Source organism: Balaenoptera physalus (assembly GCF_965194825.1).
Source record: "Balaenoptera physalus genome assembly, chromosome: 2".
Classification (NCBI taxonomy): Eukaryota; Metazoa; Chordata; class Mammalia; order Artiodactyla; family Balaenopteridae; genus Balaenoptera; species Balaenoptera physalus.
The window spans coordinates 41,012,060-41,038,214 of NC_138883.1; the positions used below are offsets into that span (position 1 = coordinate 41,012,060).

Genomic DNA, 26,155 nt, shown 5'->3' on the forward strand with positions numbered 1-26,155 from the left:
ATATGTCTATTTATTCCTATGGTTCCCCTACTGTCATTCAAATACATTTTAATATTTGATAGGGCAAGTTCTTCTTCAGTATTTTTAAAGAAAAATTCTTTGGCTGTTTTGTGAGTATTTTCTTCCAGATCAACTTTAAGGTAAGTTTTGTCAAGTCTTTTTCACAACCCCAGATTCCAGTGGAGTTTTCATGGAATTGTGCTGTTTTGCAAACTGGCCCCATCCATGGAGGCAGGGAGAGACTGAAGAAAGAGGCAGACCACTCCAGATTGGTAGGTGGCAGGTTTAACAACCAAGGGAACTTATTTATGAGACTTGTCTTGGTTGACTGCAAGACAAGTAGATCTCTGCATCTGCCTGCCAAATCTTACAGTTTATATAGAGGCCTTAACTGGGTTCAGTCATGTATTTAGTCCAGATGGCCTCAACAGAACCTTACTCTTTTAAGGCTACATCCATGAAAATGGCTCGCACGTGGGAATGGTGGGCAGAACATTCATTCCAAGGATGGGGAGGAGGTGAGGAGCCTCTGATTGCCTGGGTCTAGCGCATGGGTCAGCTGGTTGTCATGTCCTCTTGATGACTTCCTCCAATACTCCACCCCTTGTGACTGGCTCTTATGGTCTTACATAGCCACTCTTTCCCAGTGTGCCCTGAGCGGCCAGCAAGTGGTTTCACTAGCATGGCGGTGGCTTGTTTGGCAGCTATCTGGCCATCCGGGTGAGGTGTACCATTGCAAATTATAGTAGATGACACCTTTCCCAGGCATGATAGGGCCTTTGGTGTTCTCAGCAGCATAGCAGATTGATCCATGGTGAGAGTCAGGCAATGTCTGTTTCCTACAACTTCCATACCTTTACGGTATTGAGTGTCTCGTCAGGGGTCCCTAGTCTGTCGTATGGGGCAACAGGCCCTACTGGTTGATCGTTCAAATGTATTAAAGCCAAGGCGGTTGTACCTGTTAGTATTTTAATCTGCTGCTTTGATATCCTATTTTTCCTTTCTATCAACCTTGCTGCTTGCCAATTATAGGGGCGATGAAACCTCCATTCAATGTCATGTTCTTTTGCCCAGTCCTGCATATCATAACCTTTGAAATGTGACCTCCAATTACTATCTATTTGATGAAGGTATCTGTACATGGTACTCAGCTTCTCTAATCCCCTAATGGTGGCAGCCTGGTTTGAGCCGTGGCAGGGGAAAGATTGGGTTAGGCCAGATGCAGTGTTCACGAAAACCAAGGCATATTTAGAAGCCTTACTTGGAGGGAGGGGACCAATATAATCAATTGCCAATACCTCACTGTTTGGGAACTCCAGTATATGGCCCAGACTCCTTTGGTAATTGCCTTAGGTGTTGTTTAGAACACAAAGGACATGTCGTTACTGCATTAACCAAGACACTGTATTTCAAGGGCAATCCAGCATCCTTGACAATATGCCATCCCACCCATATGCTATTGTGGGTGGTCACTCTTTCTATGCAACCAATCTGCCATATATAGTGAAGGGTCAGTTGCTAGGGCTTGTACCTGAGCTAGGGCATCAGCTTCTTGATTGCCAGGGTGTGTCAGTGCCTTGTGAACCAGCACGTGGAAGACAGTAAGGACAGCCTGAAGCTCTTCCAGGCGAACCTAAAAGTCTTTGCACACTTCCTGACCCTACAGAGGCTTCTTCATGATCATCCACTCCTTAGCTTCCCATTGTCCAAGTCATAGGGTTCATCCCTTTATAAATAGCCCGACTGTCATTGCAAAGGGTTAATGACCAGGGTTCATGAGTGATCACCAGCCAAACTGCTCTGAGTTCAGCCCACTGGCTGCTGTGGTTTGTTCCTGTTTCCAGGCATCTGTTTATCAGATATCAGCAGGAATTTCCTCCACTCCCTCTCTATAGGCTGCAGGGGCTGCCACAGGAATAGGGGTGGAGGCATTCAGAGCATCTTCATATTCTACAGGACTTAGTAGCACCTGTATTTCTAGAGACAGTGGGCTGGCAGACAGGGTGCTCTTCTGCTGCATATAGGCATGCCACTTAGTCAAAGTGGGAATTTGAGCCATGACAGAAGTGGGTTGATGGAACATATTCTCCATCCACCCTTTGATAGGAAGGGAAGTTCTGACCATGATTTGCTGTTCTTTCGTGAGAGACTGTACCCTGAGGAGCACTGTATACACTGTCAGGAGCTGTTGCTGTATGTGTGTGTTGGGGGTGGGGGGGTATATTGGGTTTCTGCCCCCTTCCAGGACTGGGACCAAAATCCTAGGGATAATTTCTTATTCTGTTGCCCCTGCCACAGCACCCAACCCAAAGCTTCCAGAGTCACAGATACATCTAAATCAAATGGTAGCCCTGCATGAGAGATGCCCAGAGCTTTAATCTGCTTCACTAATATTTTTGTCTTTTCAGAGGTAGCTTGTTGCTCTCATTCCCAGTCCCACACGTGCCCTTTCTTCACCAGGCAGTATAAAGGATGGAGGCACTGTGCTAGGTAGGGAATAAAACCAAAACCCCCAAATTCCTACAAAAGCTTGCACCTCTTTCAAGTTCTTAGGGGTTGGATAGGCTTGCACCTTTTCAATCACAGCTACTAGGATAATGCACATCTTACCCAATCAAATAACTCCCCCAAACTTTATGGCCGTGCCTGGACCTTGAATTTTCTATGGGTTCACCACCCATCCTCTCCCTCACAGATGTTCCAGCAAAGTCTGCAGAGTGTCCTGCGGCAGAGGCAAGTCTTCACATGTTAACATAGTATCATCAATGTAATGGGCCCATTTTACTGTAGTGGGGAAGGAGAACAGGGACAGATCTTGGGCTACCATCCCATAAGATATTGTGGGGCTGTGCAGGTAGCCTTAAGGAGATATTTGAAAGGTCTATTGTTGTCCCTCCCACATGAAGGCAAATTGATCTTAATTATCAGAAACCTGTACTTGTCAGAGTCTTTTCCTTAAAACACCTTGAAGATGAAGCATTTTTGCAGGAACATTTATATTAATAACGTATATTTATACAAAATAACCTAAAGAAAGTTTAGCATCACTTCTTATTTGACAGTGCTTCCCATGTAATTTAATATATCAAATAAGCCTAATTAATTTAATTCTCTTTTATAAGGAGAGATTACATATCTCTGAGATGTTCCAGGGGCCCTCTAGAAAATCCCAGTTAATTCAAGGTCAACAGGACTTTGTTAAGAATTTGATTTGGGGTAAGTTTGTCAAAAATATCAAAAGGTTTAAAACACTTGATTGAATAGGACCATAGGTCACCGTGAAACAGTACTTAGTTATCCAGTTAACCAAAGTGATAATTAGAGACTTCAAAGGCAAATACATAAAGTTTACGTAGTTGTAAAAACAAAACAAAAACACAACATACCTCTTTTAATACAGAAGACTCAGTTTTCTTAAGTAATCAAAGCCTGATAAAGACAACATGAAGCACAGAAAATTATTTTGATAAAACACAGAATCTCTTTTCTAGGCAGATTACTTAAAAGGTGAAGAAAAACCTTTCACAGTCCCACTAAGAACAGACCAACAGTCCAAAACAACTTAGTCCTTTTAGCGGACAAAAAAAATTGTTTTATTTTTACATAAGTACACTATTGATATTAAAGCTTATTTTTCTTTAAGCCAGTTAAATAGAGCTCATTTACAGATTAATTTTGGCAACACCCTCCAGAGGTAGAAAAATGTCGCATATATGTAACATATATTCATAGACATACATCAACATACAGACAGACACAGAGACCCCATAGCTTTCATTCTAAAACTTTAGCCAAGAATCAGGTACAACAATATAAAACTCACTAATTTATAAGCCAGTTGAATCCAAATGTGTTTCTGGAAGATGGAACAAGTTAAGTTTACCCACTCACGTGGCTAAAGCTTTTTACTAATATTTGTGAAGACTTTTAAAATTTGTATTTGCACTTTACTGGTAATCTTATGGAGGCTGTGGACTAGATTTTGAGCAAGGGAGCTTCTGTAGTCATCTGTATTTTAAATAGTCTCTTTCCCTCCTTTTTTCTATTCAGTCTCAGGCAATCATGGGCTGTTTTAGTTATCTCCTGAGGTATTTACATTTCAGATAAAATTTACAACTTGAAGGGACAGAAAATGAATGCAAGTTTTCTCCTGGGAGTTTTGGGGTGTATTTCTCTATTATCAAAGTCTAGGGTAATTACTATTTAAAATTTTTCTTTGTATTAAAGGTCGGATGGCATGGGTCTACTCTGCCCATTTCATTGTCAATCACTACAATATCCTCCTCTTTGCTCTCCTCACTCTCCCCAAGATTTTACCTCTTACTGTCCTAATCAGGCTTTATCACAAGCACATGGACTTTAATCAATGGCAGCTTGTGATCTCCTAGCTTTCCAAAATAGCATTCTAAGGTCTCCAACTTATTATTCTGGTCTTCCAAAATTGTCTGCCACTCCTGAAACTAGCAGAGTAGTGGATAACTGCACATCCTTTTCTAACTTCAGCTCTTCTTCCAACTTTCAAACTCAAATTAGTCTCTAGTTGGGCATCGATGGTCAGCCGAACTGCCCACAGTAGAGGCCAGCCCACTGTGGCAGCCATTTGTTTCCCTTCTTTACTTAAGTTCTCTCTTAGGTGTAGTTTCTCAAACAAGCTCATTAAAACAGCCACGTTTTTGGGGTGTCCTCATACTCCTGGGGTGGTCCACATGCATCTGACATATGGGCCACCTCTCCTCACATAGAGGTCAATGGCCAACTCAGGATTTCCCCCACAGTTGACTCTTTCTCAAGGCCCATTTATTCCATCTCCTGGCTGGCTCACCGGTTGTTGGTTTGCAAACTGGCCCCCTGAACACAGAGAGCAAGGAGAGAACAAAGAAAGAGGCAGACTACTCCAGATTGATAGCTGGCAGGTTTAATAAGCAAGGGAACTTGCTTACAAGACTTGTCTTCAGTGACTGGAAGTTGAGTAGGTCTCTGAACCAACCCACCAAATCTTAAAAGTTTATAATAGAGGCCTTAGCTGGGTTCAGTCACATATACAGTCCAGATGGTCTCAACAACACCTCACTCTCTTCAGGCTTCATCCTTGAAAATGACTCCCACTGTTGGAATGGTAAGCAAAGTGTACATTCCACGGACAGAGGAGGGGGTAAGGAGCTTCCAGTTGCCTGGGTCCAGCTCTTGGGTCAACTGGCGGTCACGTCCTCTTGATGACCTCCTGCAACAAGTTTCATTACATAGATTAATTTGGGATAAATTGCATCTTTACAGTGTTGAATGCTCCCATTCAGGTACATAGACTGGCTCTCATTTATTCAAACGCTCTTTTATGTCCTTCAATAAAATTTTATACTTTCCTCATGTAGGAAAAACAGACATGAGAATTGAAAAAGCATCATGGCTTGAGGTTATTATTATAAAGGTCTTAAGTCCTATACAACTCTGTGGATTTTGAAGGCATCATTGTATTACAGCATGGCACAATAATTAACATTTACTATTGTTTAAAATGAATGAGGAAGTTTTTCCGTTGAGTCCCCCTGAGTTGGCAGATATAGATAATTGGAACAGGAAGAGGAGCAGAAAATGAGGTTAGAGCTTGAGGAATTGTCTAGGGCAGGGTCTTGATAATTGGCCTTTCCTATCTGCCCCCTACTCCTGTGAAAGCACCCAGACTGAAGCCTAAGAAATAGTCTTTAATGAAATTGAGTGGTTAGCCTGGGAAGGTATAGGTCTTTCAAAGTGGAGAATTTATGCTTACTCAGGGCTTAGAAATTATGCTAGTGCATTCAAAAATCAGTAAGGAGCCTGAGGGATTTAGTGATATGGTAAAGAAGACATATGGTTCTTCTGTATACAGGGGGAAAAAGTACACTTAGAAACTCTGGGGAAAACAAAATCTGTATAAGAAATCATGGATCAAATGTGAAACAAATGAAAATATGGCATGATTATAATCAATTGGTGGAGACTAAACAAAGAAAAATTAATTGATTTTGATGCTTGGAAATTTTTTTCTTTTAGATTTTTTTTGATGTGGACCATTTTTTTAAAACAAATTTTGTGACACTTTGGTTTTATTTTTTAATATTTAGTTATTTATTATTTATTTGGTTGCACTGGGTCTTAGCTGCGGCACACAAACTCTTAGTTGTGGCATGCATGTGGGATCTAGTTCCCTGACCAGGAATTGAACCCGCACCCCCTGCAATGGAAGGTGAAGTCTTAACCACTGGGCCGCCAGGGAAGTCCCAATGCTTGGAAATTTGATGCAAGTAAATTTCAAATGGCATGTGTAGTGACACGAAATTTCATCATCTCTACTTTTCTGCCTTCTTTAAAAAGACTCTATAGGTACAGGCAATATAAACCCAACTTAGGCTATCTTGAATGAAAAGAGACTCTCTTGACTTACAGAACTGACTAGCTGACTCTTCTATATCTTGCTTATGCGTTCATCTGTGTTGCCTTCATTATAGGGCAGGTTTTTCCATATGGTGAGAAAGATAGTTATCACCTGCTCCATCTTTACAAGGTTTTTGGAGTTCACCAGCTCAGAGAGACAATTTTCTTCTATTATTCTACATGTACCAGTTAAGGAAAGACTGGCCTCAGAGGTGGAGTGCTGTGATTGGCCAGGCCATTCCCTACCTAGTCACATGTCCATTTCTGAGATCAGAGCCCTGTGGGAGCTAGATAGTAGTGTTACTGATTACTGTTATGAAAGAGGAGTTCTGTTGTCTGAGAAGGGCGTCTTGGATGTCCTGAGACTTTAGCTCTTTATAACTGATCGAATCTTTCTTGCGAGCTTCTACCCTGTTGGATACCAGGGGCAGTCAGGGGGACAACTTTAAACTTCTGATAGATACTGCCAGTTTAAAAGTTTCTTTTAGATAACTCAGTCTGCTTCAGAGGTATGCTAAATCTTTTAGATTTCCTTTGCCCTCCACTCTAAAATGGCATTTTAATATATGGGGAATGGAGTAAAAGTGACTTCATTGTGGGGTAGATGGGGCTTCAGATACATTTGGTTTTCTTTGGATCCTTTCTGGTCTCTGCTTTGGAATGATGGTTTTACAGTATGGATTGGCCCCATACAGCTTTTTGGAGTGTTGAGCAGCCACCTGTTGCTAGAATCTGGGTTTCTAGACATTTACCTCTATGAGTGAAACACCATACACCTTGTCCTCTGCCTGTACATTTATAAGTAGTCTCTTCAGTAAAGTCTTATCACTTGTATCATCTGGGGTGATTTTTGTTTCCTGCTGGAACCCTGACTGGTACAGAGTTGCTGACTGACTTTGAATTAAAGGTCACTGAAGTCATTGATTTAATATCCCCAAACTATCATCCAATCACATATGTGTATCTCTATGATAGTAGTCATAACTATCAATATCTGTCTTCACTGTCAAATGGTGAGGTTTTTGAGAGCAAGGACTTTCTTCATCTTTATAAAACCAGTGTTGGTTAAGTAGTACACACAGTGCCATATACTTCAGAGAAAAGGAATATCTATAATAGTCAGAGAAGGCTTTCTTGGGAATTGAACTCTGAAGAATGGGTAGATCTTGATTGGATCAAGAAGAGAAACTTTCCAGTTGGGAGGAACATTGAACACAAAGCCATGGAGGCTTAAATAAACATAGTGTCTTCATGGATCAGTGAGGGAACGGCTTAAAATAGAGAGATTTTGTTGAGAAATAAAGTTGAGGTCAAATTATAGAAGTTCTTAAAATAGTGCAGAGGCATTCCAATTTGAAGCAGAGGAAAATATAATCATTAATTTCTTTGAATTATATGAGAATCATGATGAAATGCATGTAAGAAAAATCAGTATTGTTATAGGACGGAATAGGAAGAATATAGAATAGATCAAAGGGGAAGGGTTGTCCCCAGCCTGTTACAGTAATCCAGATGTGAAATGATGTAACCACTTTTTGAGCATTTACCATTCATTCATTTATTCCTTAAGGTATCTGTTGAGTTTCTATCATGTATTAGGCACTCTGCTAGGTGCTGGGGATAAAATGGTGAGCAAAAAAAGAATAAAATTAAAGAATTATGTGACATAAAGGATAGTATAATGAAGAGTAAATTAAAATTTAAAATCCCACTTAATAGGATTTTAGAAGTAAGTAGACATATTTGAGGGAAATAGTCTTGCACCAAGAATAAAATCAAAGGTACATGAACAGTAAAGCAATGAATGAGTCAGATTAATGTTAAATGGCATCTACAAGAACAAAAAAGGCTGTTTTTTTTAAATTTGCCTAATATGGTTTGCACACACTTGGAAACCTACTAGTGTTAGAATTACTGTCAAGAAAGGTCAGCAGAGTTGTCAGACAACTACCTATATTTTATTGACTTGGTAATTCAAGGAGGTGATGAAGGTATAGACCTAATTTGACCAGGAAAGTCAACTAATTTCAACACAGGGGATCAACTGAGAAAACAAAGGAGAGGTTTTTGTTTTAATATTAAAATGTAAATTTAATCATACATATTTGAAAATCCTGGCACACTTTAATCCTGTTGTTTTTCCCACCGACCTGATTTCTATTCATGTAAATAAGTTTGTGTTAGCAGATTCACATTTCTTCACTTCCTATTTTATGACTATTTTCCCTATAAGGACTGTTCTTAGAATGAAGTGGCATTTATTCCCTTGGAATTGCTTGTGAATTGAATTAGGACTATAGCCATTATAACAAAACACTGCTGTAACCTATTCTTTGTGGCTGCCAAGATATTTGTGTGTGTTGGGGGAGGGGAAAAAGGGGGGCCTGTTTTCATGGAGCCTACAGTATGGTAGATGAGATAAATATTTATACAATAACTGCACAAATAATTTAGAATTATAACCATGTGAAAGGCTATGAAGGATAAGTACAAGAACTTTGAGAGTTGATAATGGGCATTGCTGAGGCTGTGATACTTTAGTTGAGATTTGAAAAATGAGTAGGAGGTTATTAAATGAGGAAGGATAGAGCATTCCAGCCTGAGGAGCCAGCAAGTGCACTGTCCTTGTGATGGAAAGACGCATGTTAATGCTGGATTTCAGGAGGAAGATAAAGTTGGTATAATATGAAGAAGCAGAGATAGATGGGGACAGGATCATAAATGGCCTTGTAAGCCATGATAAAAATTTTGTCCCCTATTCTTAGAAGAATAGGAAGCCATTGATGTGTCTTAAGGTGTGTGTGTATGTGTGTGTGTGAGAGAGAGAGAGAGAGAGAGAGAAAGAGAGACAGAGACAGAGAGAGAGTCAGAGTATAAAATTTGCAATTAAGAATTGCTCTGTTGAAGGATGATTAATGGACAAGAGGGCCAGAGTAGATATGCAGTAAAACCATTTTGGAAGCTATTACAATAATCTAAATGAGAGAATGATGGTAACTTGGCCTGAGATGGTGGCAATTGAGATGGAGAGAAATGGATGGATTTGAAAGATATTTAAAAGGTAAATTTGGTAGGATTTGTGATGGATTAGATATGGGGGATGATAGGAGAGGAAGGCTGTCAAGGATGATGCCTAGGTTTCTGGTATGTACAGCTGGATACTGATCCCATTCATGAAAAGAGAGATGATAAAAAAGGTCCAGGATTAGTGGGGGGAACACACGAGTTGTGTTTTGACTTATCGTGTGGACAGTTAGATATGTGGGGTTAGAATTCAGAGGTTAAATATCATGGAAAGTCGCTATTATTTTTGACTTCCCAGCATTTAAATCCGCTTCTTATGTTTGGAGAAGTTCATACCTTAACAGTCTGAAAGGACAAAGAAGTGGAGTATGGGCCTAGGCTTCTCTAATCAAATGTACCCATCCAAAATTTTGGATTGGGAATAAGTGACACAAAGAAGTATGCCCTAGGAAGAGCCCCCTCTGGCAATGGTGGCAGTTGAAATAAGGTCAAGTTTTTAGGGCGGTTGTGGTACTGAAGCATCTTGTGCTGGTAGTAGTGGTGTGAGCTGCAGCCTGTAGCGCTTGGTTGTGATTGGGTATCTTGACCACCAGTTCTGTAGGGTGAGTTTGGGCACTGCTCCTTGCTATGCTGCTTCCTTGCTAGAGCTTGGATCTCAAGCTATTCTGGGGATTTTGTGTTACACAATATCCTCTTTAACAAATTTGGTTTTTGCTTAAATCAGCCAGAATCAACTTCTGTTATTTGCCACTAAGGACTTGAATTGATACTAGAGGTCTGTGCTAGAGATACACATTTGTGAGTCATATGTATAGCAGTAAGCTATAGACAGGGATGAGATTACTTAAACATAGAGAACAGAATGAGAGAAAAGGGCTAGGATTGAGCCTATGAAATTTATGACAGTTAATGATTGAGTAGAAGAGGATGAATCTGAAAGAGGAGATAGAAAAATTATTAGAGATAGAAGAAAAATCAAGTAAATACTGTGTCTTAGAAGCCAAGATGTAGAATTATTAATTCTCACTTTACATTTGAGGAAACTGAAGTTTAGGTTAGAAACTTGCCCAAAGTTTTGACTTAACAAATAACAAAACCAGAAGTTGAATCCATATCTAACTACAAAGACTATTTACAGAGTTGACTGGATGTATACAAGGGATAGATCAAAGAAAAAATCAACAAGATTTTGTGAATAATTATTTATAAGAGGGAGTAATGAGTCATGTAAGATACCAACTCTTCATGTATTGATTTTGTGGAGAATTACTCTGCCACTGAGACAGCTATGTCAGAGGGAGAGGAAGAGACGACTTTGGATTTGGATCAGATTGAACCCAGATTGATGGAAAAGCATGAAAATGTAAATATTGGATAACTCTCAGATAATAGGATACAACTGGGAATATAGATTTGGGAGTTTTAAGCACATTTTGAATGAATAATCCAAAGAACATATAGAAGGGGGGAGAGTTAAAGAAAAAGCTTAGATAAGAGTCTATAGTTGGGTCGTGATGGTGAGAGGGAGAGAAGTAGAAGCCAAAATCAGAAGGGCAGGCAAGAGAAGTGGGAGAACTAAGAAAGTAGTGTCTTGGAAGCCAGGGTTAGGGTTGCAGAGAATTTTAATGGGACCAAGTATGGAAGAGAGTTAGGAAAAAAAGAGGGAAGGATAAGACTGAGAAAAGACCATTATATTTGGAATAAAAATATTTTATTGATTATCTGAGAAAGCAGTTAAATGTGATGGGGTACAGTGGTTGAGTTGAAAAAGTCAATGAAGAAAGGAGTGGAAAGGAACTGTGGGTAGCAGACGTGCTTTCTATTGATAAATATAGCGGTAAAAGTAACAGTAATACAGTGCAATTAGAATGGGCAGCAGTTTTAAACTAAGAATTTCTTTAGATTCTGATTTACATGTGTGGAGCAAGAGGGGAAGTTGCTAATAATAGGTAGGGAGAGATTTTAATGAGTTGTTAGGATAAATGCTTACCTGAGTCAACATTCTATAATTTTTCAAACAGAACATTATATTTCATTGAGGGGATTTAGACGAGAGAATAAAATTTATTATTTAAAACTCTCCAGTAGATGGAACATCTTCATCTTTATTGCTTTTCCAGAAGGAATTTTCACAATGGAATAAGGGGTAGTGGAGTTGGTAGAACTCAGGTATATTTTTATGAGAGTAATTAGGATATGCATAAATGTGAATGTAAATGCAAATAAATTGATTTTCAGGTCTCAGTAAGGTGGTGTTTCTAGGTTTCCACAATTTTACATAAGAGAATCTACTATTAAGTTGAAGTGGATCAGCTCTTTTGACCTGTCACATTTTCTTGACAGTCATAGCAAAGCAGTGCTAGCAAGACTAATGATAATTTAGCCTTCATATCCATTCTCTCATACCTTCCTAAAAAGGGATAGCTAATAAATATAAACAAGTATAAGAATAAAGCTTCTAAATCTCTCATGTCATCAAATTTACATTAAATTAGCCTTGATGACTCACTATCATTAATACTAATGAGCAGCATTACATCACATTACAATAAAATTGGTTATGCATATATGATCTGAAGTACTTAAGCAAAAAAATCTCTGAAAGTATCTTTTTCATTTTAATAATCTGTGAAACAACTTAGGTTGTTGGGAATTGAGGCAACTATTTACATCATTTAGTATTAAAAACATTTTCACCAGAAATATACCAATCATGAAGGCAGTTTGGGGGACTATTTGTTTAATTATTGTGAACAAGTTATAAACCATAAATAATTTATAAATTATAAATAAAGTCAACTCTTTATTTCACCTTGTATATGCAAAGTCTAAGAGCATAAATTATCCAAAGACAGCATTTTGGACAGAAAATATTAATGTGCATTTTATTTGAAACTAAATAAATGAGTCACTCTCAAAACATTTTGTTGAATGAAAACGTATTTGAATTCTTATACTTGCTTTTCAAGAAGTTTTGAATGCTGAATGCGAAATTGAATTTTGACGATTCGAGTGGTTTTTGTTGTCATGTTAAAAGTTAATATCAATTTTAGTGCTGTTCTCCACAATATATTTTAAACTGTTATTTCACAAGCGGAATGGATAGCCTTAAAAAAAAAAAACAAAAAAACCAGCCCCTGACAGGTTCCCTAGCCTGGTTCTAGGGCTTCTGACCCCAGCACACCCTTCTGGGGCGGTGGGATGCTGGGTTCTCGCTTCGCCGCGGGAGGGAGGAGGGAGCGCCGCCGCGCAGGTCTCGCGGGGAGTTGCGTGTTTCTCTTCAGCGCGATCTGCAGCTCACGCCTTGGGCTTCGCCGGGCCGGGTGGAACGGAGCGGGGCCGAGCGGGGTCGAGGTGGGGCTCTGGTCGTTCTGTGTCGCGACCTGCTGTAGTTTCCTCGGCGCTCGCGACCCTGACTAGAGTCTGGGATCGGGGAAGGAAGGGTGGGCGTTCGGGTCCCAGAGGGGCCGCTGAGGTGGGTGGGAAAGAACTGCGTGTGGCGGTTATTCTTTAGGCAGGCGGCCCTGAGGGGTTTGGGGAGCTGGCGGGCCCTGTCCGCGAAGTACGACCGGAGGTCGCGTTCTGGGGGCTTCCCAGCGCGTGGCCTCGCCCTCGGCCACACTGCCGCCCGAGGCTTCGGGGGCCGCCGTGTGGCTGGAGTGTCAGGGACGGACTCGGGTGAGGAGAAGCGAGTAGGCTGTGAAGGTAGTCGGCGAGCGAACTCCTCGCTTCAAAACGCGCGGGAAGAGTAGCTCCTCGACTCTGCGGGTAACGAGTGATCCAAACCCCGCCGTACGCGTATTTTTTTTTTTTAATGCGGCTTGGTAGTCCAGTGAATACCTCCACTTTTGGATTCTCGGTGGTAAATTCTCAAGTGTCGAATTGCACGGTTCCTGTAGGTTTTACTTCGCTGTTGGTGACTGACTTTCTCTAAGAATTTTTCTGCGTGTAGTAGTACACACGCCGAGAAAGGACATATTCAGAGATATTATTTCTTTTAAAGGCATATCCTTTTAAGAAATCTGGATGTCCGTGGACTCCAGAACATCCAATGACTTATGGCACGACCATGTATAAACAATTATGAAGTTTCAGTCATGCAACAACATTCAATTTATTTTATTATAGATAACTGTATACATTTATTTTAATATATATAACGACTTTCATTTATTAAATACCTGCTAGGGCTCTGCCCAGTACCGGGATGAAGGTATCTCTTCCCTCCCCACTTCTTGCTCCACCCACATTTTTCTGTAATAATGCTATGTCAAAAGGTTGTTTTTAGAAAACCCTTCCTTATTATTCTTTTTTAGCAAAGTATCCAAGATGAGTGACAGCCTATTTGTCAGTTTGGACAGACTTTTGCTAGAATTTGGTAGGTATAAAATGGAAATAAAAAGTAGATAACTATTTGTATTATCATTGGACATTTTAACAATGAAATGAAGTCACAAAAGAGTAATTTATTTTAGTTTTCCAGTATGAGCAAGATATAAGTACTAAAGAAGATATGATTCAACGAATTAATAGTAAGTAGTTTTGCATGACAAAGATGTTTTTATTTTTTATGGAATGTAAGATATTATGCTGTTGCCTTGTTTAGGGTAATTTATAGTTGGCATTAGAACTTTTCCCCTGGTTCTATCTAGTGACTAATAATGAGCTATTTACCCTAACTATTTTTTCAATAATTTTCTGTATTCAGCGTTTAATTATTTTGTGTTTAAGAATTTTGTTCTAAGTAGAAATCACCCTTAATTAAATACAATTGAAAATGTTATTTTTCTCAAATAACACAGGTTATTTTAAACATTTGAGTGAAAATTTTAAAATATTTTTAGAAATCATCAAAAGTCAGTGGCCAGGATTAATGGAAGCCACATTTTCAGGAATGCTAATTATGAAAATTAATATTATGAGTGGAATGACAAAGCAAATTACGTAAATATAGTATTTTAAGATCCTACATAAAAACTATCAAAAGAAACTACACTCATTAATTTCTTAATAGTTCTGAAAGGTATTATAGAATTTGGTTATCTTTTCTGCAGCAAAAAAGAATATTGGATATTAAGAATTTATTTTAATCTTTTTAAGAAATTACATTTTATTTTTAGCTTGTGTTTACTCACTATAACAAAGAAATAAGTGAGTTGAAGGTGCATTAAATAATGACATGGAATTGATGAATAGAAATTCCACATTTGTCAAAAACAAAACTCTTATGTTAGTATCATATGAGTAGATGTTTACATGAACTCATAGCATCATAAGATGCCATTGATCTTAGATATTACTTAATCCAGCCCTCTTACATTAAAGATGTGGGATGGGGACGTTTATTTCTCTTCAATCTAAAACACTAATTCTTAGCTTCTGGGTCTAGGAGCAAGCCTGACTCTGGTCCTGTGCTTTTTAGTATAGGGCCCTTCCCATCTCAAGCCCCACTTCCTCTCCATTCTCTGGTTCTCCTTTTCTAGGTCAGTTGCCATACCTTTTTGTCTACTGTATTTATTTTGAATTTATGATTTCCAGAATGCTTTGAAGATATTAAAGAAAACAAAGCGACTATTTGTAAGATACATGAAACTATAAATACAACAGATGAGGAAATCGGTCATTACTGTAAACATAGTAAGGAGATCAAAGACAACTGTAGTAAGTGAGTATTTTAAAGAAACTTTCAATAGTTGTCATTAGATTCTCTTATTCAAGGTTTTTGAGTTTATAGTTGAAGACACTGTTGCTTTAAAGTAGTATTTTATATTAGGAAAATGGTGAATCAAGTCTTACATTTCCTTGTTACATGCCACTGTAAAAGGGATCACAGAAGTTTCAAAAGAAAAATAGAAGAGCTGTAAGATCTCTCTAATTCAGATCCACTTAGTCTAAACACAGTATGTTGAATAATCTAGGCTCAGTATAGAAAATTCCTATTAGATAAATAAATTTGAAATAATTTCCATCTTTGAATTTTCAAGATCTTATTTTTGTCTAAGGGAACCTAGCCTAAAATTAGTAGCTTTTCAAAATAAAACTATTCAGTAAGTTAAGAATTCTTTCAGTATAGCTTCAGGTTCCGGATTCTAGTAGTTACATCTATTATAAGACAAACATTTTGAAACAAAGACTTGTTAATGGAACTTAATTGTATGGACAGGTACTTACAAAAATAAAATGTTTAGTTTTCTGTATTTAATTTTATGTGGATCACTGTCTTTGTATTAAGTACTATATTAAGAATCATATTTGTTTTAAAATATTTTGTTATTTAAAAATTTCATAAACTTTTTGGTTTTCCCTCATTACTTTTTTTATATTGGTTTTAAAATTTTATAAAAGTAACACATGCCTAGTATAAAAATTCAAAGACTATACAAATGTATGGAGTAAAAAGTTTTTCCCTGCCTGTAGTCCCCATCCCCACCCTCTCCTCTTCCTTACAGGTGATCACTCTTAACAGTGAGTACCTTTCCAGACCTTTTAAAATATATATTCAACATCACTATTACATATGCTTATATATACATCTACCTGTATATCTGTCTTTCCTTTTTTAAAAAATGCGATCATACCATACTTGTTTTTCAACTTGTTTTTTAACTTTAACAATATGTAATGTAAATGGTACTATACATGTAATGATTATGTATGGATTGCATTCTTTTTTTTAACAGCTCCATAGTATTTTATAGTATTGATGTATCCTAAGTTATTTAACCATTCTCCTATTAATAGACATTTAGGTTATTTCCAGTTATTTCCTATTATAAACAACATGTACAGGTATCCTTCCATATTTCTAGACCAGTTGCTATAGAATGACCTCGTGGAAGTGAGATTGCCAGGTTGAAGAGTATGCATGTTTAAATATTTGATAAGTAATGCCAAACTGCTCTCCCAAAAAAATTATACTAATTTATACTTTCACCAACAATATATGAGAGTTTCTATTCCTCACACCATTGCTAACACTGAAATTATCAATGTTTAAATTTTTTGGCAATCTGATCAACGAAAAAACTACATATTGTTGAACTTTTTCTTTTAGTTTGATTTAGGTTTATGGTAGTTAAGTTTTGCCAGTGGTTTCCCTCAAGTAGCTGTAAAGGGTGCTGGAAAAGTACTGGTATCTTCCCCGCAGAACCTACTGTGTCCAAGATGTACTTTACTTTATACAAGATTATTCTCTGCTGGGTTCTGAGGGCAGTTAGTAGGATCTGTTGATTTTAATGCATGAATACCTCTAGTTCATGATTTCAGCATGCTGGTTAAGAGGTTTAAATGTGACATATGAATTCATGAAAGTATTAGAAGAAAATATAGGTGACTATAATCTTTGAGAGAGGAAGGCCTTTCTAAGTATGTCATCAAAGGTAGAAACCACATAGGAAACAATGGATAAATATGACACATGCAAATTAAAAAGAAAAACACCTCAAAATGATACAAAAAGCAAAAGCATAAGGTAGGAAAATGTCAAAGAAGGGTTAATTTTTAAAATATAAAGTGCTTGTAGAAATTAATAAGAAAGAGCCAAAGTCCCATTAGAAAAATAAGCAAAGAAGGTAAACAGGTAAATACCAAAATGAAGAAATGTATGTCTAATAAACGTGAACAAATGCTCAATCTTACTAATAATCAAAGACATCCAAATTAAAGCAATAATAAAATACTATATATTCTTTTGCCTTTAAGTTTTGCAGAAATTTAAAGAAGGATAATACTCAGTGTTGGCCAGGAAATAAGAAAATCACCTCTTTCATACACTGTAGGAATGTACACTGGTATATACCTTTTGGATGACATATAAGTATACTTTAAAGGCTTTAAAAATAAGCATGACTTTTGATTAAACGGTTCTATTTCTGATAATTTTTCGTAAGGAAACAATTAGGCATTTTCTCAAAGACGTACAACAAGGTATTTATTTCAACTTTTTTATGATAGGAAAACATTGGAAGCAACTCAAATGTTCAACATTAGGTGATTGTTTAAATGAATTTTGGTATATCCATATGAATGAACAGTAGGCAGCCCATTAGTTTATAAGTGAATATTGACATGGAAAGGTGTTAACAGTATATTACAAATTGAACAAAACATTAAAACAACATTCATAGAATAAACTCAATTTAGTAATTGTGTATTTATGTATAATTTAAAAAGTCTAGAAATATGTACATCAAAATGGTTACAGTGAATATCTTTTCAGTGAGCGTGTATTTCTTATGGAATTTTAAAAATATTCAGAATGTATGTATATATAACCTTTGACCTTATAATTCCATTTTGGGGAATATTGCCTAAGGAAATGATTGTAAACTCAGACAAGTGTTTAAGTACAAGTTCTTAAGAGAAACTTAGACTAACCAAAATGGCCAACAATATTGGAATGGTTAGATAAATTGTGTAATATGTTGTATTTATTAAAACCTTTACAGTGAATTTTTAGTGACAAAGAAAATGTATATATTGATAGTTTAAAAGTAAGTGATAAAGGATGGTATGTTGTATATGTGAATATGAACTCAAAGATGTTAAACTATATACTTATAGTAAAATCTGGAGATAATTTATTAAAATAATATCAGTATTAGTAGTTATTATTCAGTGTTGAGAATATAGATGATAATTATTTTCTTATGTATACTTTTCTGTTCTTCCAAAATGCATATGCATACTTTTTGAATCTGAAAAAATAAAAAAGATTAGAGAAAAGAGCTAGAGGAAATATTTGAACAATACTTAGAATGTAAGCTGTCATGGTGTATACTTAATTTTAGATTTTTCACACTGGCAACATTTTTCGAGTCATGTAATAAAACAAATGTATAAGTTGAATATTCATTTTATTCTTACTATCTGATTTTATAATTCATTATGGTCTAGTTTCTTTCTTTCAAGTTCAGGAGGGTATAAAACCTGACTTTCTAAATTTCAAAGGAGAAAAAAGCCTCTCTTTATCCCTTATCCTAGCTCTTTAAATGTTTACTCCAAAAGAATTTCTTAGCTAAGATCTTAGAAGTATGATGAGAAACAAAGCCTGATGTTGGAGTGTTGCAGAGTATATTCCAGAAATGCCATAGTAATACACAGTCCATCCATGTCACATTTGTTCCTTCCCTAGTCATGGTTCCAAAACAGGCTTTATGTAAAAATTAATCGATATTGATATTTGAGCATATGTATGATTGCAGGAATGGTCATAGTGGTGGTGATCGGAGATGGGAATGTTTTTCTTGATGTAAGCTTGTTTCTTCCAGGAAAGGAAAGAGTTGTTTATCTTTAAATGGTTACATTCATTTTTATTATTTCTTAAATTTGTTTATCATTCTGAGATGCTAATTACAGTATTTTTTTTCCATAGCTGGAGGCCAACATGTGATGTATTTCATAAACATGAAAACTATATGCAGGACCAGTTTACTATTTATCAAGAAACTGTTGAAAAAGACAAGTACAGTACATATATTAATTTAAGCTTATCAATTCTATAGCTTAGTATTAAGATATTCTTTGCAAAAATATTAATTGAAAAATACGCAAATTTTTTTTTGTTTATTTATTTATTTATTTATAAAGTAAATTCAGTGTTTTGGACTCTGGTTGTCACTGTTGGCCTACCTATTTGTTATAAAGCTCTATCCAACCTTGGATATGTTTAAATATGTCCTTAGATAGAAACTATTTATCAGTAGCAGTTATAAGGTAGAGTGCTTCAATTAATATTTTTTATGACTGAATTGCTATAGTCAAACATCTGGGGGAGTAGTTAGCTGTATAATTAGCTTATGAAAAATTTGGAGTATTGACTTTTGAAGGGTATTTTTATATTGAACTTGTTTTTCAGAGTGCTGATTTAGTGGGGTGTTATATTCTGACAGAGAAATACTATTGGGTTGGCCAAAAATTAAGATGTTATGGAGAAATCCGAATGAACTTTTTGGCCAATGCAATAATATTTGTGTGGGCTTATTTTATTATGTGTTAAATCACCTGGTTTGGGGGACTAAATGTAATTAATGAATATAATGAAACAAGGTGAGGAACTTTGAACACGTTATATAGCATTATAATTTCGCTTAATTTAAAAAATTGAAATGTTTTTATTTTTAACATAACTGGACAAGAGCAGTGTTGATTTAATTTTTAATTTTTATTTATTTATCTTACTACTTTCCCCCCAGCTTTATTGAGGTATAATTGACATATAGCAGTAAGTCTGAGGTGTAAAACATGATTTAATACATGTGTGTATTGTGAAATGATTACCACAATAAGGTTAGATAACACATCTATCACTCTATTATATTTTTTGTAGTGAGAATATTTAAGATTTATTCTTTTAACAACTTTCAAGTATATAATACAGTATTATTATATTCACCATGCTTTATATTAGATCCCCAGAACTTATTCAGCTTTTAACTGGAAGCTTGTACTCTCTGACCAACATCTTTTCATTTCCTCTACCCGTCAGCCCCTGGAAACCACCATTATACTCCCTGCTTCTATGAATTCAGCTTTTTAAAAAGATTTTACATATAAGTGAAATCATAACAGTATTTGTCTTTGTCTGACTTATTCAGTTAGCATAACACTCTCAAGGTCCATCTGTGTTGTCACAAATGGCAGGATTTCCTTCTTTTTTAGTGGCTAAATAACATTCCATTTTTATATACATCACATTCAAAAAATCTATTCATCTGTCAGTGGACACTTAGGTTGTTTCCATGTCTTGGCCATTGTGAATAATGCTTTAATGAACATGGTGCAGATATCTCTTTGGGATAGTGATTTTCTTTCCTTTGAATATATAACTAGAAGTGGGATTACTGGATCATATGGCCTTTCTATTTTTAATTTTTTGAGGTGCCTCCATACTGTTTTCCATGGTGGCTGTATCAATTTACATTCCCACCACCAGTATACAAGGGTTCCCTTTTCTCTACATCCTTGCCAACACCTATCTTGTCTTTTCAGTAATAGCCATTCTACACATATGAGGTACTATCTCATTGTGGTTTTGATTGGCATTTCTCTGATAATTGGTGGTGTTGAGCATCTTTTCATGTACCTGTTGACTATTTGTATGTCTTCTTTGGAAAAATGTCTCTCAGCCCTTTGCCCATTTTTAACTTGGATTATTAGTCTTGCTATTCAGTTGTATGAGTTCCTTATGTATTTTGGATATTAACCCCTTATTGGATATATGGTTTGCAAACATTTTCTCCCATTCTATAGTCTGCCTCTTCATTTTGTTGATTGATTCTTTTGCTGTGCAGAAGCTTTTATAGTTTGATGTAGTCCCACTTGTTTATTTTTGCTTTTGTTGCTTGTGCTTTTGGTATCATATCCCCAAAAATCATTGCCAAAACCAACATCAAGGAGATTTTTCCCCTAGGAGTTTTATGATTTCAGGTCTTACATTTAATTTAAGTCTTTAACCCATTTTGAGTTCATCCTTATGAGTGGTATAAGATAGGGGTCCAATTCCATTCTTTTGCATGTGGCTATCCAGTTTTCCCAGCACTGTTTATTGCAGACTATCCTTTCCCCATTGAGTATTCTTGGCTTCCTTTCCAAATATTGGTTGACTGTATATGCATGGATTTATTTCTGGACTCTTGATTCTGTTCCATTGGTTTATCTGTCTGTTTTTATGCCAGTACCATACTGTTTTGATTACTGTATCTTTGTAGCATAGTTTGAAATGAGGACGTGTTATGCTTCCACCTTGTTCCTTTTTAAGATTTCCAGAAATTGACTATTTGGGGTCTCTTGTGGTTCCATACAAATTTTGGGATGTTTTTCTATTTCTGTGGAAAATGCCATTGTAATTTTGATGGGATTGCATTGAATTTATAGATGGCTTTGGATAGTATGGATATTATAACAGTATTAATTCTTATGATCTGTGAGCACAGAATATCTTTCCATATTTATGTCTTCTTCAGTTTCTTTCATAGTGTCTTATAGTTTTCAGTGTACAAATCTTTCACCTTCTTGGTTAAATTTATTCCTAAGTTTTTAAATGTGTTTGATGCTACTGTAAATGGGATTATTTTCTTTATTTTTTTTTCAGGTAGTTCGTTGTTTGTGTATAGAAGTGCAACTGATTTTTGTATGTTGATTTTGTATCCTGAAACTTTATTGAATTTATTGATTAGTTCTAATAGGTTTTTGGTGGAGTCTTAGAATTTTCTGTATATTGATATAAGGATATACTGTTTACAAACAGACCATTTTACTTTTTCCTTTCCTATTTGGATGCCTTTTATTTCTTTTTGTTGCCTAATTGCTTTAGCTAGCTCTTCCAGTATTATATTGAATAAGAGTGGTGCGAATGGCACCTTTGTCTTGTTTCTGATTTTGGAGGAAAAGCTTTTAGCTATTTACCACTGAGTATGATATTAGTTATGGACTTGTCATATATAGCCTTTATTATGTTGAGGTATACCCAATTTATTGAAAGTTTTTATCATGAAAGGGTGTCAGATTTTGCCAAATACTTTTTCTGCATCTATTGAGATCATATAATTTTTATCCTTCATTCTATTAATGTGGTATTTCATGTTTAATGATTTGTGTAAATTGAACCATCCTTGCATCCAAGGATAAATCCCACTTCGTATTCATGTATGATTCTTTTAAAGTGCTGTTGAATTTGTTTGCTAGTATTTTTTTTTGAGAATCTTTTCATCCATATTCATCAGGAATATTGGCTTGTAGTTTTCTTTTCTTGTAGTGTCCTTATTTGGCTTTTTATCAGGCTAATGCTGGCCTCATAAAATGAATTGGAGAGTGTTTTCTCCTCTTCCATTTTTTGGGAAGAATTTGAGAAGGATTGATGTTAGTTCTTCTTTAAATGTTTGGTACAGTTTACCAGTGAAACCATCTGGTCCTGGGCTTTTCTTTGTTGGGAGGGTTTTGATTACTGCTTCTATCTCCTTACTAGGAATTGACCTGTTCAGATTTTTAATTTTTTCATAATTCAATCTTGGTAGGTTGTATGTTTCTAGAAATTTATCCATTTCTTTTAGGTTATCTAATTTGTTGTCCTATAATTGTTAATAGTAGCCTCTTAAGAGCTTTTGTATTTCTTTGGTGTCAGGTATAGTATCTCCTCCTTCATTTATAACTTTGTTTGAGTCCTCTCTCTTTCCCTTGGTTAGTCTAGCTAAAGGTTTGTAAATTTTGTTTATCTTTTCAGAAAAGCAACTTTTTGTTTCATTGATGTTTTCCTGTTGTCTTTCATGTCTCTAGTCCATTTATTTCTGCTCTAACCTTTGTTATTTCCTTCTTTCTGCTATCTTTATGGTTAGATAGTTCTTCTTTTTCTAATTCCTTGGGAAGTGACCTTCTTTGTCCCTTGTGACTGATTTTGACTGAAAGTCTATCTTATCTGATATAATTATAAGCACTTCTGATCTCTTTTGGTTACATTTGTATGGAATATCTTTTTCCATCCCTTCACTTTCAGCTCATGTGTTTCATTAAAACTAAAGTGAGTTTCTTGCAGGCAGCATATTGTTGGGTCTTGTTTTTTTTAATGCATCAGCCACTCTTTGTCTTTTGTATTTAGTCTATTTACATTTAAAGTAATTATTGATAGGTATGGACTTACTATTGCCATTTAATTAATCGTTTTCTGAATGTATTTTTAGTCCCTTTGTTCCTTTCTTCCTCTCTTGCTGTCTTCCTTTGTGATTTATTTTTTGTAGTGGTATGCTTTAATTCCTTTCTCTTTCTCTTTTGTGTATCTACTATAAATTTTTTCTCTGTGGTTACCATGACGCTTACATAAAACATCTTATAGATATAGCAGACGTATTGATAACAAGTAACCTTCAACTGCGTACAAAAACTGCACTTTTACTTCTCCCCCCCACATTTAATGCTATCGATGTCATACTTTATATCTTTTTATATTGTGCATCCATTAACAAATTATTGTAGCTATAATTTTAATAATATTTTAAACTTTCATACTAGAGATTAAAGTGATTTGCATACTATCATTACAGTATTATGGTATTCTGAATTTGAGTATATATTCACCTTTACCATTAAGTTTTATTCTTTTATATGTTTTCATGTTGTTACTTAGCATCCTTTTATTTCAGCTTGAAAAACTCCCCTTAATATTTTCTAAAAGGCAGTAGTAATGAACTCCTTTAGTGGTAATGAACTCCCTTAGCTTTTGTCTGTCTGGGAATGTCCTTATTTTTCCTTCATTTCTAAAGGACAGTTTTGCTGGATGTAGTATTTTTGGTTGGCAGTTTTTTCTTTCAGTACTTTGGATATGTGATCCCATTCTCTTCTGGCCTGGAAGATTTGTGCAGAGAAATCTGATGACATTACAGGGGTTCCCTTGTGATGAGTTATTTTTCTCTTGATGCTTTCAAAATTCTTTTTGTCTTTGCATTTTAACATTTTGATTATAATGTGTCTTGGAGCAATCTTCTTTGGGTTGATCTTGGTTGGGGTGGGCTTCCTGTACCCAGATGTCTATCTCTTTCCTAATATTTGGGAAGTTTTCAGCTATTATTTCTTTTCTTTAAAAAAAATTTTTTTTGGGGGTATAATCAGTTTACAATGTTGTGTTAGTTTCAGGTGTACAGCAAAGTGAATCTGTTATACAAATACATATATCCACTCTTTTTTAGATTCTTTTCCCATATAGGCCATTACAGAGTATTGAGTAGAGTTCCTTGTGTTATACAGTAGGTCCTTATTAGTTACCTGTTTTTTTTAAAATAAATTTATTTATATGTTTATCTTTGGCTGCATTGGGTCTTCGTTGCTTTGCACAGGCTTCCTCTAGTTGCAGCAAGCAGGGGCTACTCTTCGTTGTGGTGTGCGGGCTTCTTATTTTGGTGGCTTCTCTTGTTGTGGAGCATAGACTCTAGGTGCGTGGGCTTCAGTAATTGTGGCACATGGGCTCAGTAGTTGTGGCTTGCGGGCTCTAGAGTGCACGCTCAGTAGTTGTGGTGCACGGGCTTAGTTGCTCTGTGGCATGTGGGATCTTCCCAGACCAGGGCTCGAACCCGTGTCCCCATGCAGGTGGATTCTTAACCACTGTGCCCCCAGGGAAGCCCTAGTTATCTGTTTTATATATAGTAGTGTGTATGTGTCAATTCCAATCTTCCACTTTATCCCTCCTCCCCCAACCCCTGGTAACCATAAGTTTATTTTCTACATCCGTAACTCTATTTCTGTTTTGTAGATAAGTTCATTTCTAGCCTTTTTTAAGATTCCACATATAAGTGATATCATATGATATTTGTCTTTCTCTGTATGACTTACTTGACTCAGTATGAGAAGCTCTAGGTCCATCCATGTTGCTGCAAATGGCATTATTTTGTTCTTTTTTATAGCTGAGTAATCAGCTATTATTTCTTTAAATAAGCTTTCTGCCTTTTTCTCTCTCTCTTTTCTCCTTCTGGGACTTCTGTGATGCAAATATTTGTTCGCTTTGCAGTGTTCCATAATTTATGTAGATTTTCTTCACTCTTTTTCATTCTTTTTCTTTTTGTTCCTCTAAGTAGCTAATTTCAAATGAATAGTCTTTGAGTTTGCCGATTGTTTCTTTTATATGATCAAGTCTGTTATTGATGCTCTCTATTGAATACTTCAGTCCTGCTATTGTGTTCTTTAGCTCCACAGTTTCTGTTTGGTTCTATTTTATGGTTTCTATTTCTTTATTAAACTTCTCATTTTGTACATGCATTGTTTTCCTGATTTCGTTTAGTTGTCTGTGTTCTCTTGCATTTTACTGAGTTTCTTTAAGATGATTACTTTGAATTCTTTGCAAGGCAAACTGTAGATCTCCATTTCTTTGGGGTCAGTTACTGAAGATTTATTACTTTTCTTTTGATGGTGTCATGTTTGCCTAATTTTTGTGATATGCTTAGCCTTGCATTGGTGTCTGTGCACTTGAATGAACAAACACTTCTTCCAGTCTTTACAGTCTGGTTTTGGGAAGTAAAGACCTTCTCTTGTTGGTTTCCTGGGCTGATGGGATTACCTATAGAACTGCAGTTGTGCTGGGTTGGAGCTGATTTTGAAGCTGTCATTGAGTTTGTAGTGGGATCCATGGTTGGTGTGCTTGTTACCAGGGGCTCAGGCAGGTATGGATCCTGTCTGGTCCCTGGGTGGGTGAGACTTCCTCCAGTACTTTGTTCAGTAGGATAGTATTGGGACAAAGGTCTGATTCAGGTTCCACAGTTGGGTCCTTAGTCAGCAGGCATATTACCAAGTGTGTAGACAAGTTTGTCTCCCAGCAAGTCCCTGGGAGAGTTCATGCCTAGTCACTGAATGGATTCATGGGTGGTCAGAACTGGCCCTGGACTGTGGCTGAGAGGGGCTAGAACTGAGTCTCAGGGCTGTTTCAGATTCTACAAACAAAATTGAGGTCTACAGTCCTGGTTCTCAAGGCACAAATAGGCATGTCTCCAACCAGGTCCCTCCGTGGGCTGGACTGCTCCCTGATTGTGGCTAGAGGGGCTGGAGCCAAGTATAGGGCCCTTTCAAGATCTCCAGGGGAGCATATAGCAGTATCTCTTTGGGTCCCTGGGCCAGAAGTTCTGTTAATGCTAGACTGCTTGAGATCTAGAACCAAGTATGGGTCCTTACAGGATCTATGGGGTGCAGACAGGAGTGTCTCTTGCTTGAACCTTGGACCCTCAGTACTGTGGACAAACTGTGCTGTGAG

The 26,155-nt window shown here is 36.6% G+C and overlaps 1 protein-coding gene across 7 annotated transcripts in view; it reads left to right on the forward strand.

Annotated features, from left to right (window-relative positions):
* The window catches only part of LOC309655329 (protein SIX6OS1), a 107,750-nt gene that overhangs the window by 42,533 nt on the left and 39,062 nt on the right, over positions 1-26,155 (forward strand). For 5 of the 7 annotated variants that reach the window (XM_082450412.1, XM_082450414.1, XM_082450413.1 and 2 more), the window contains 4 exons: positions 13,749-13,810; positions 13,908-13,964; positions 14,971-15,097; positions 18,806-18,895. In XM_082450412.1, coding sequence (XP_082306538.1) covers positions 13,749-13,810; positions 13,908-13,964; positions 14,971-15,097; positions 18,806-18,895 — 336 coding nt within the window. Of the gene's footprint in view, positions 1-13,748; positions 13,811-13,907; positions 13,965-14,970; positions 15,098-18,805; positions 18,896-21,020; positions 25,285-26,155 lie in introns of those variants that run through there. The other 2 variants (XM_082450415.1, XM_082450418.1) reach the window with 2 other exon arrangements.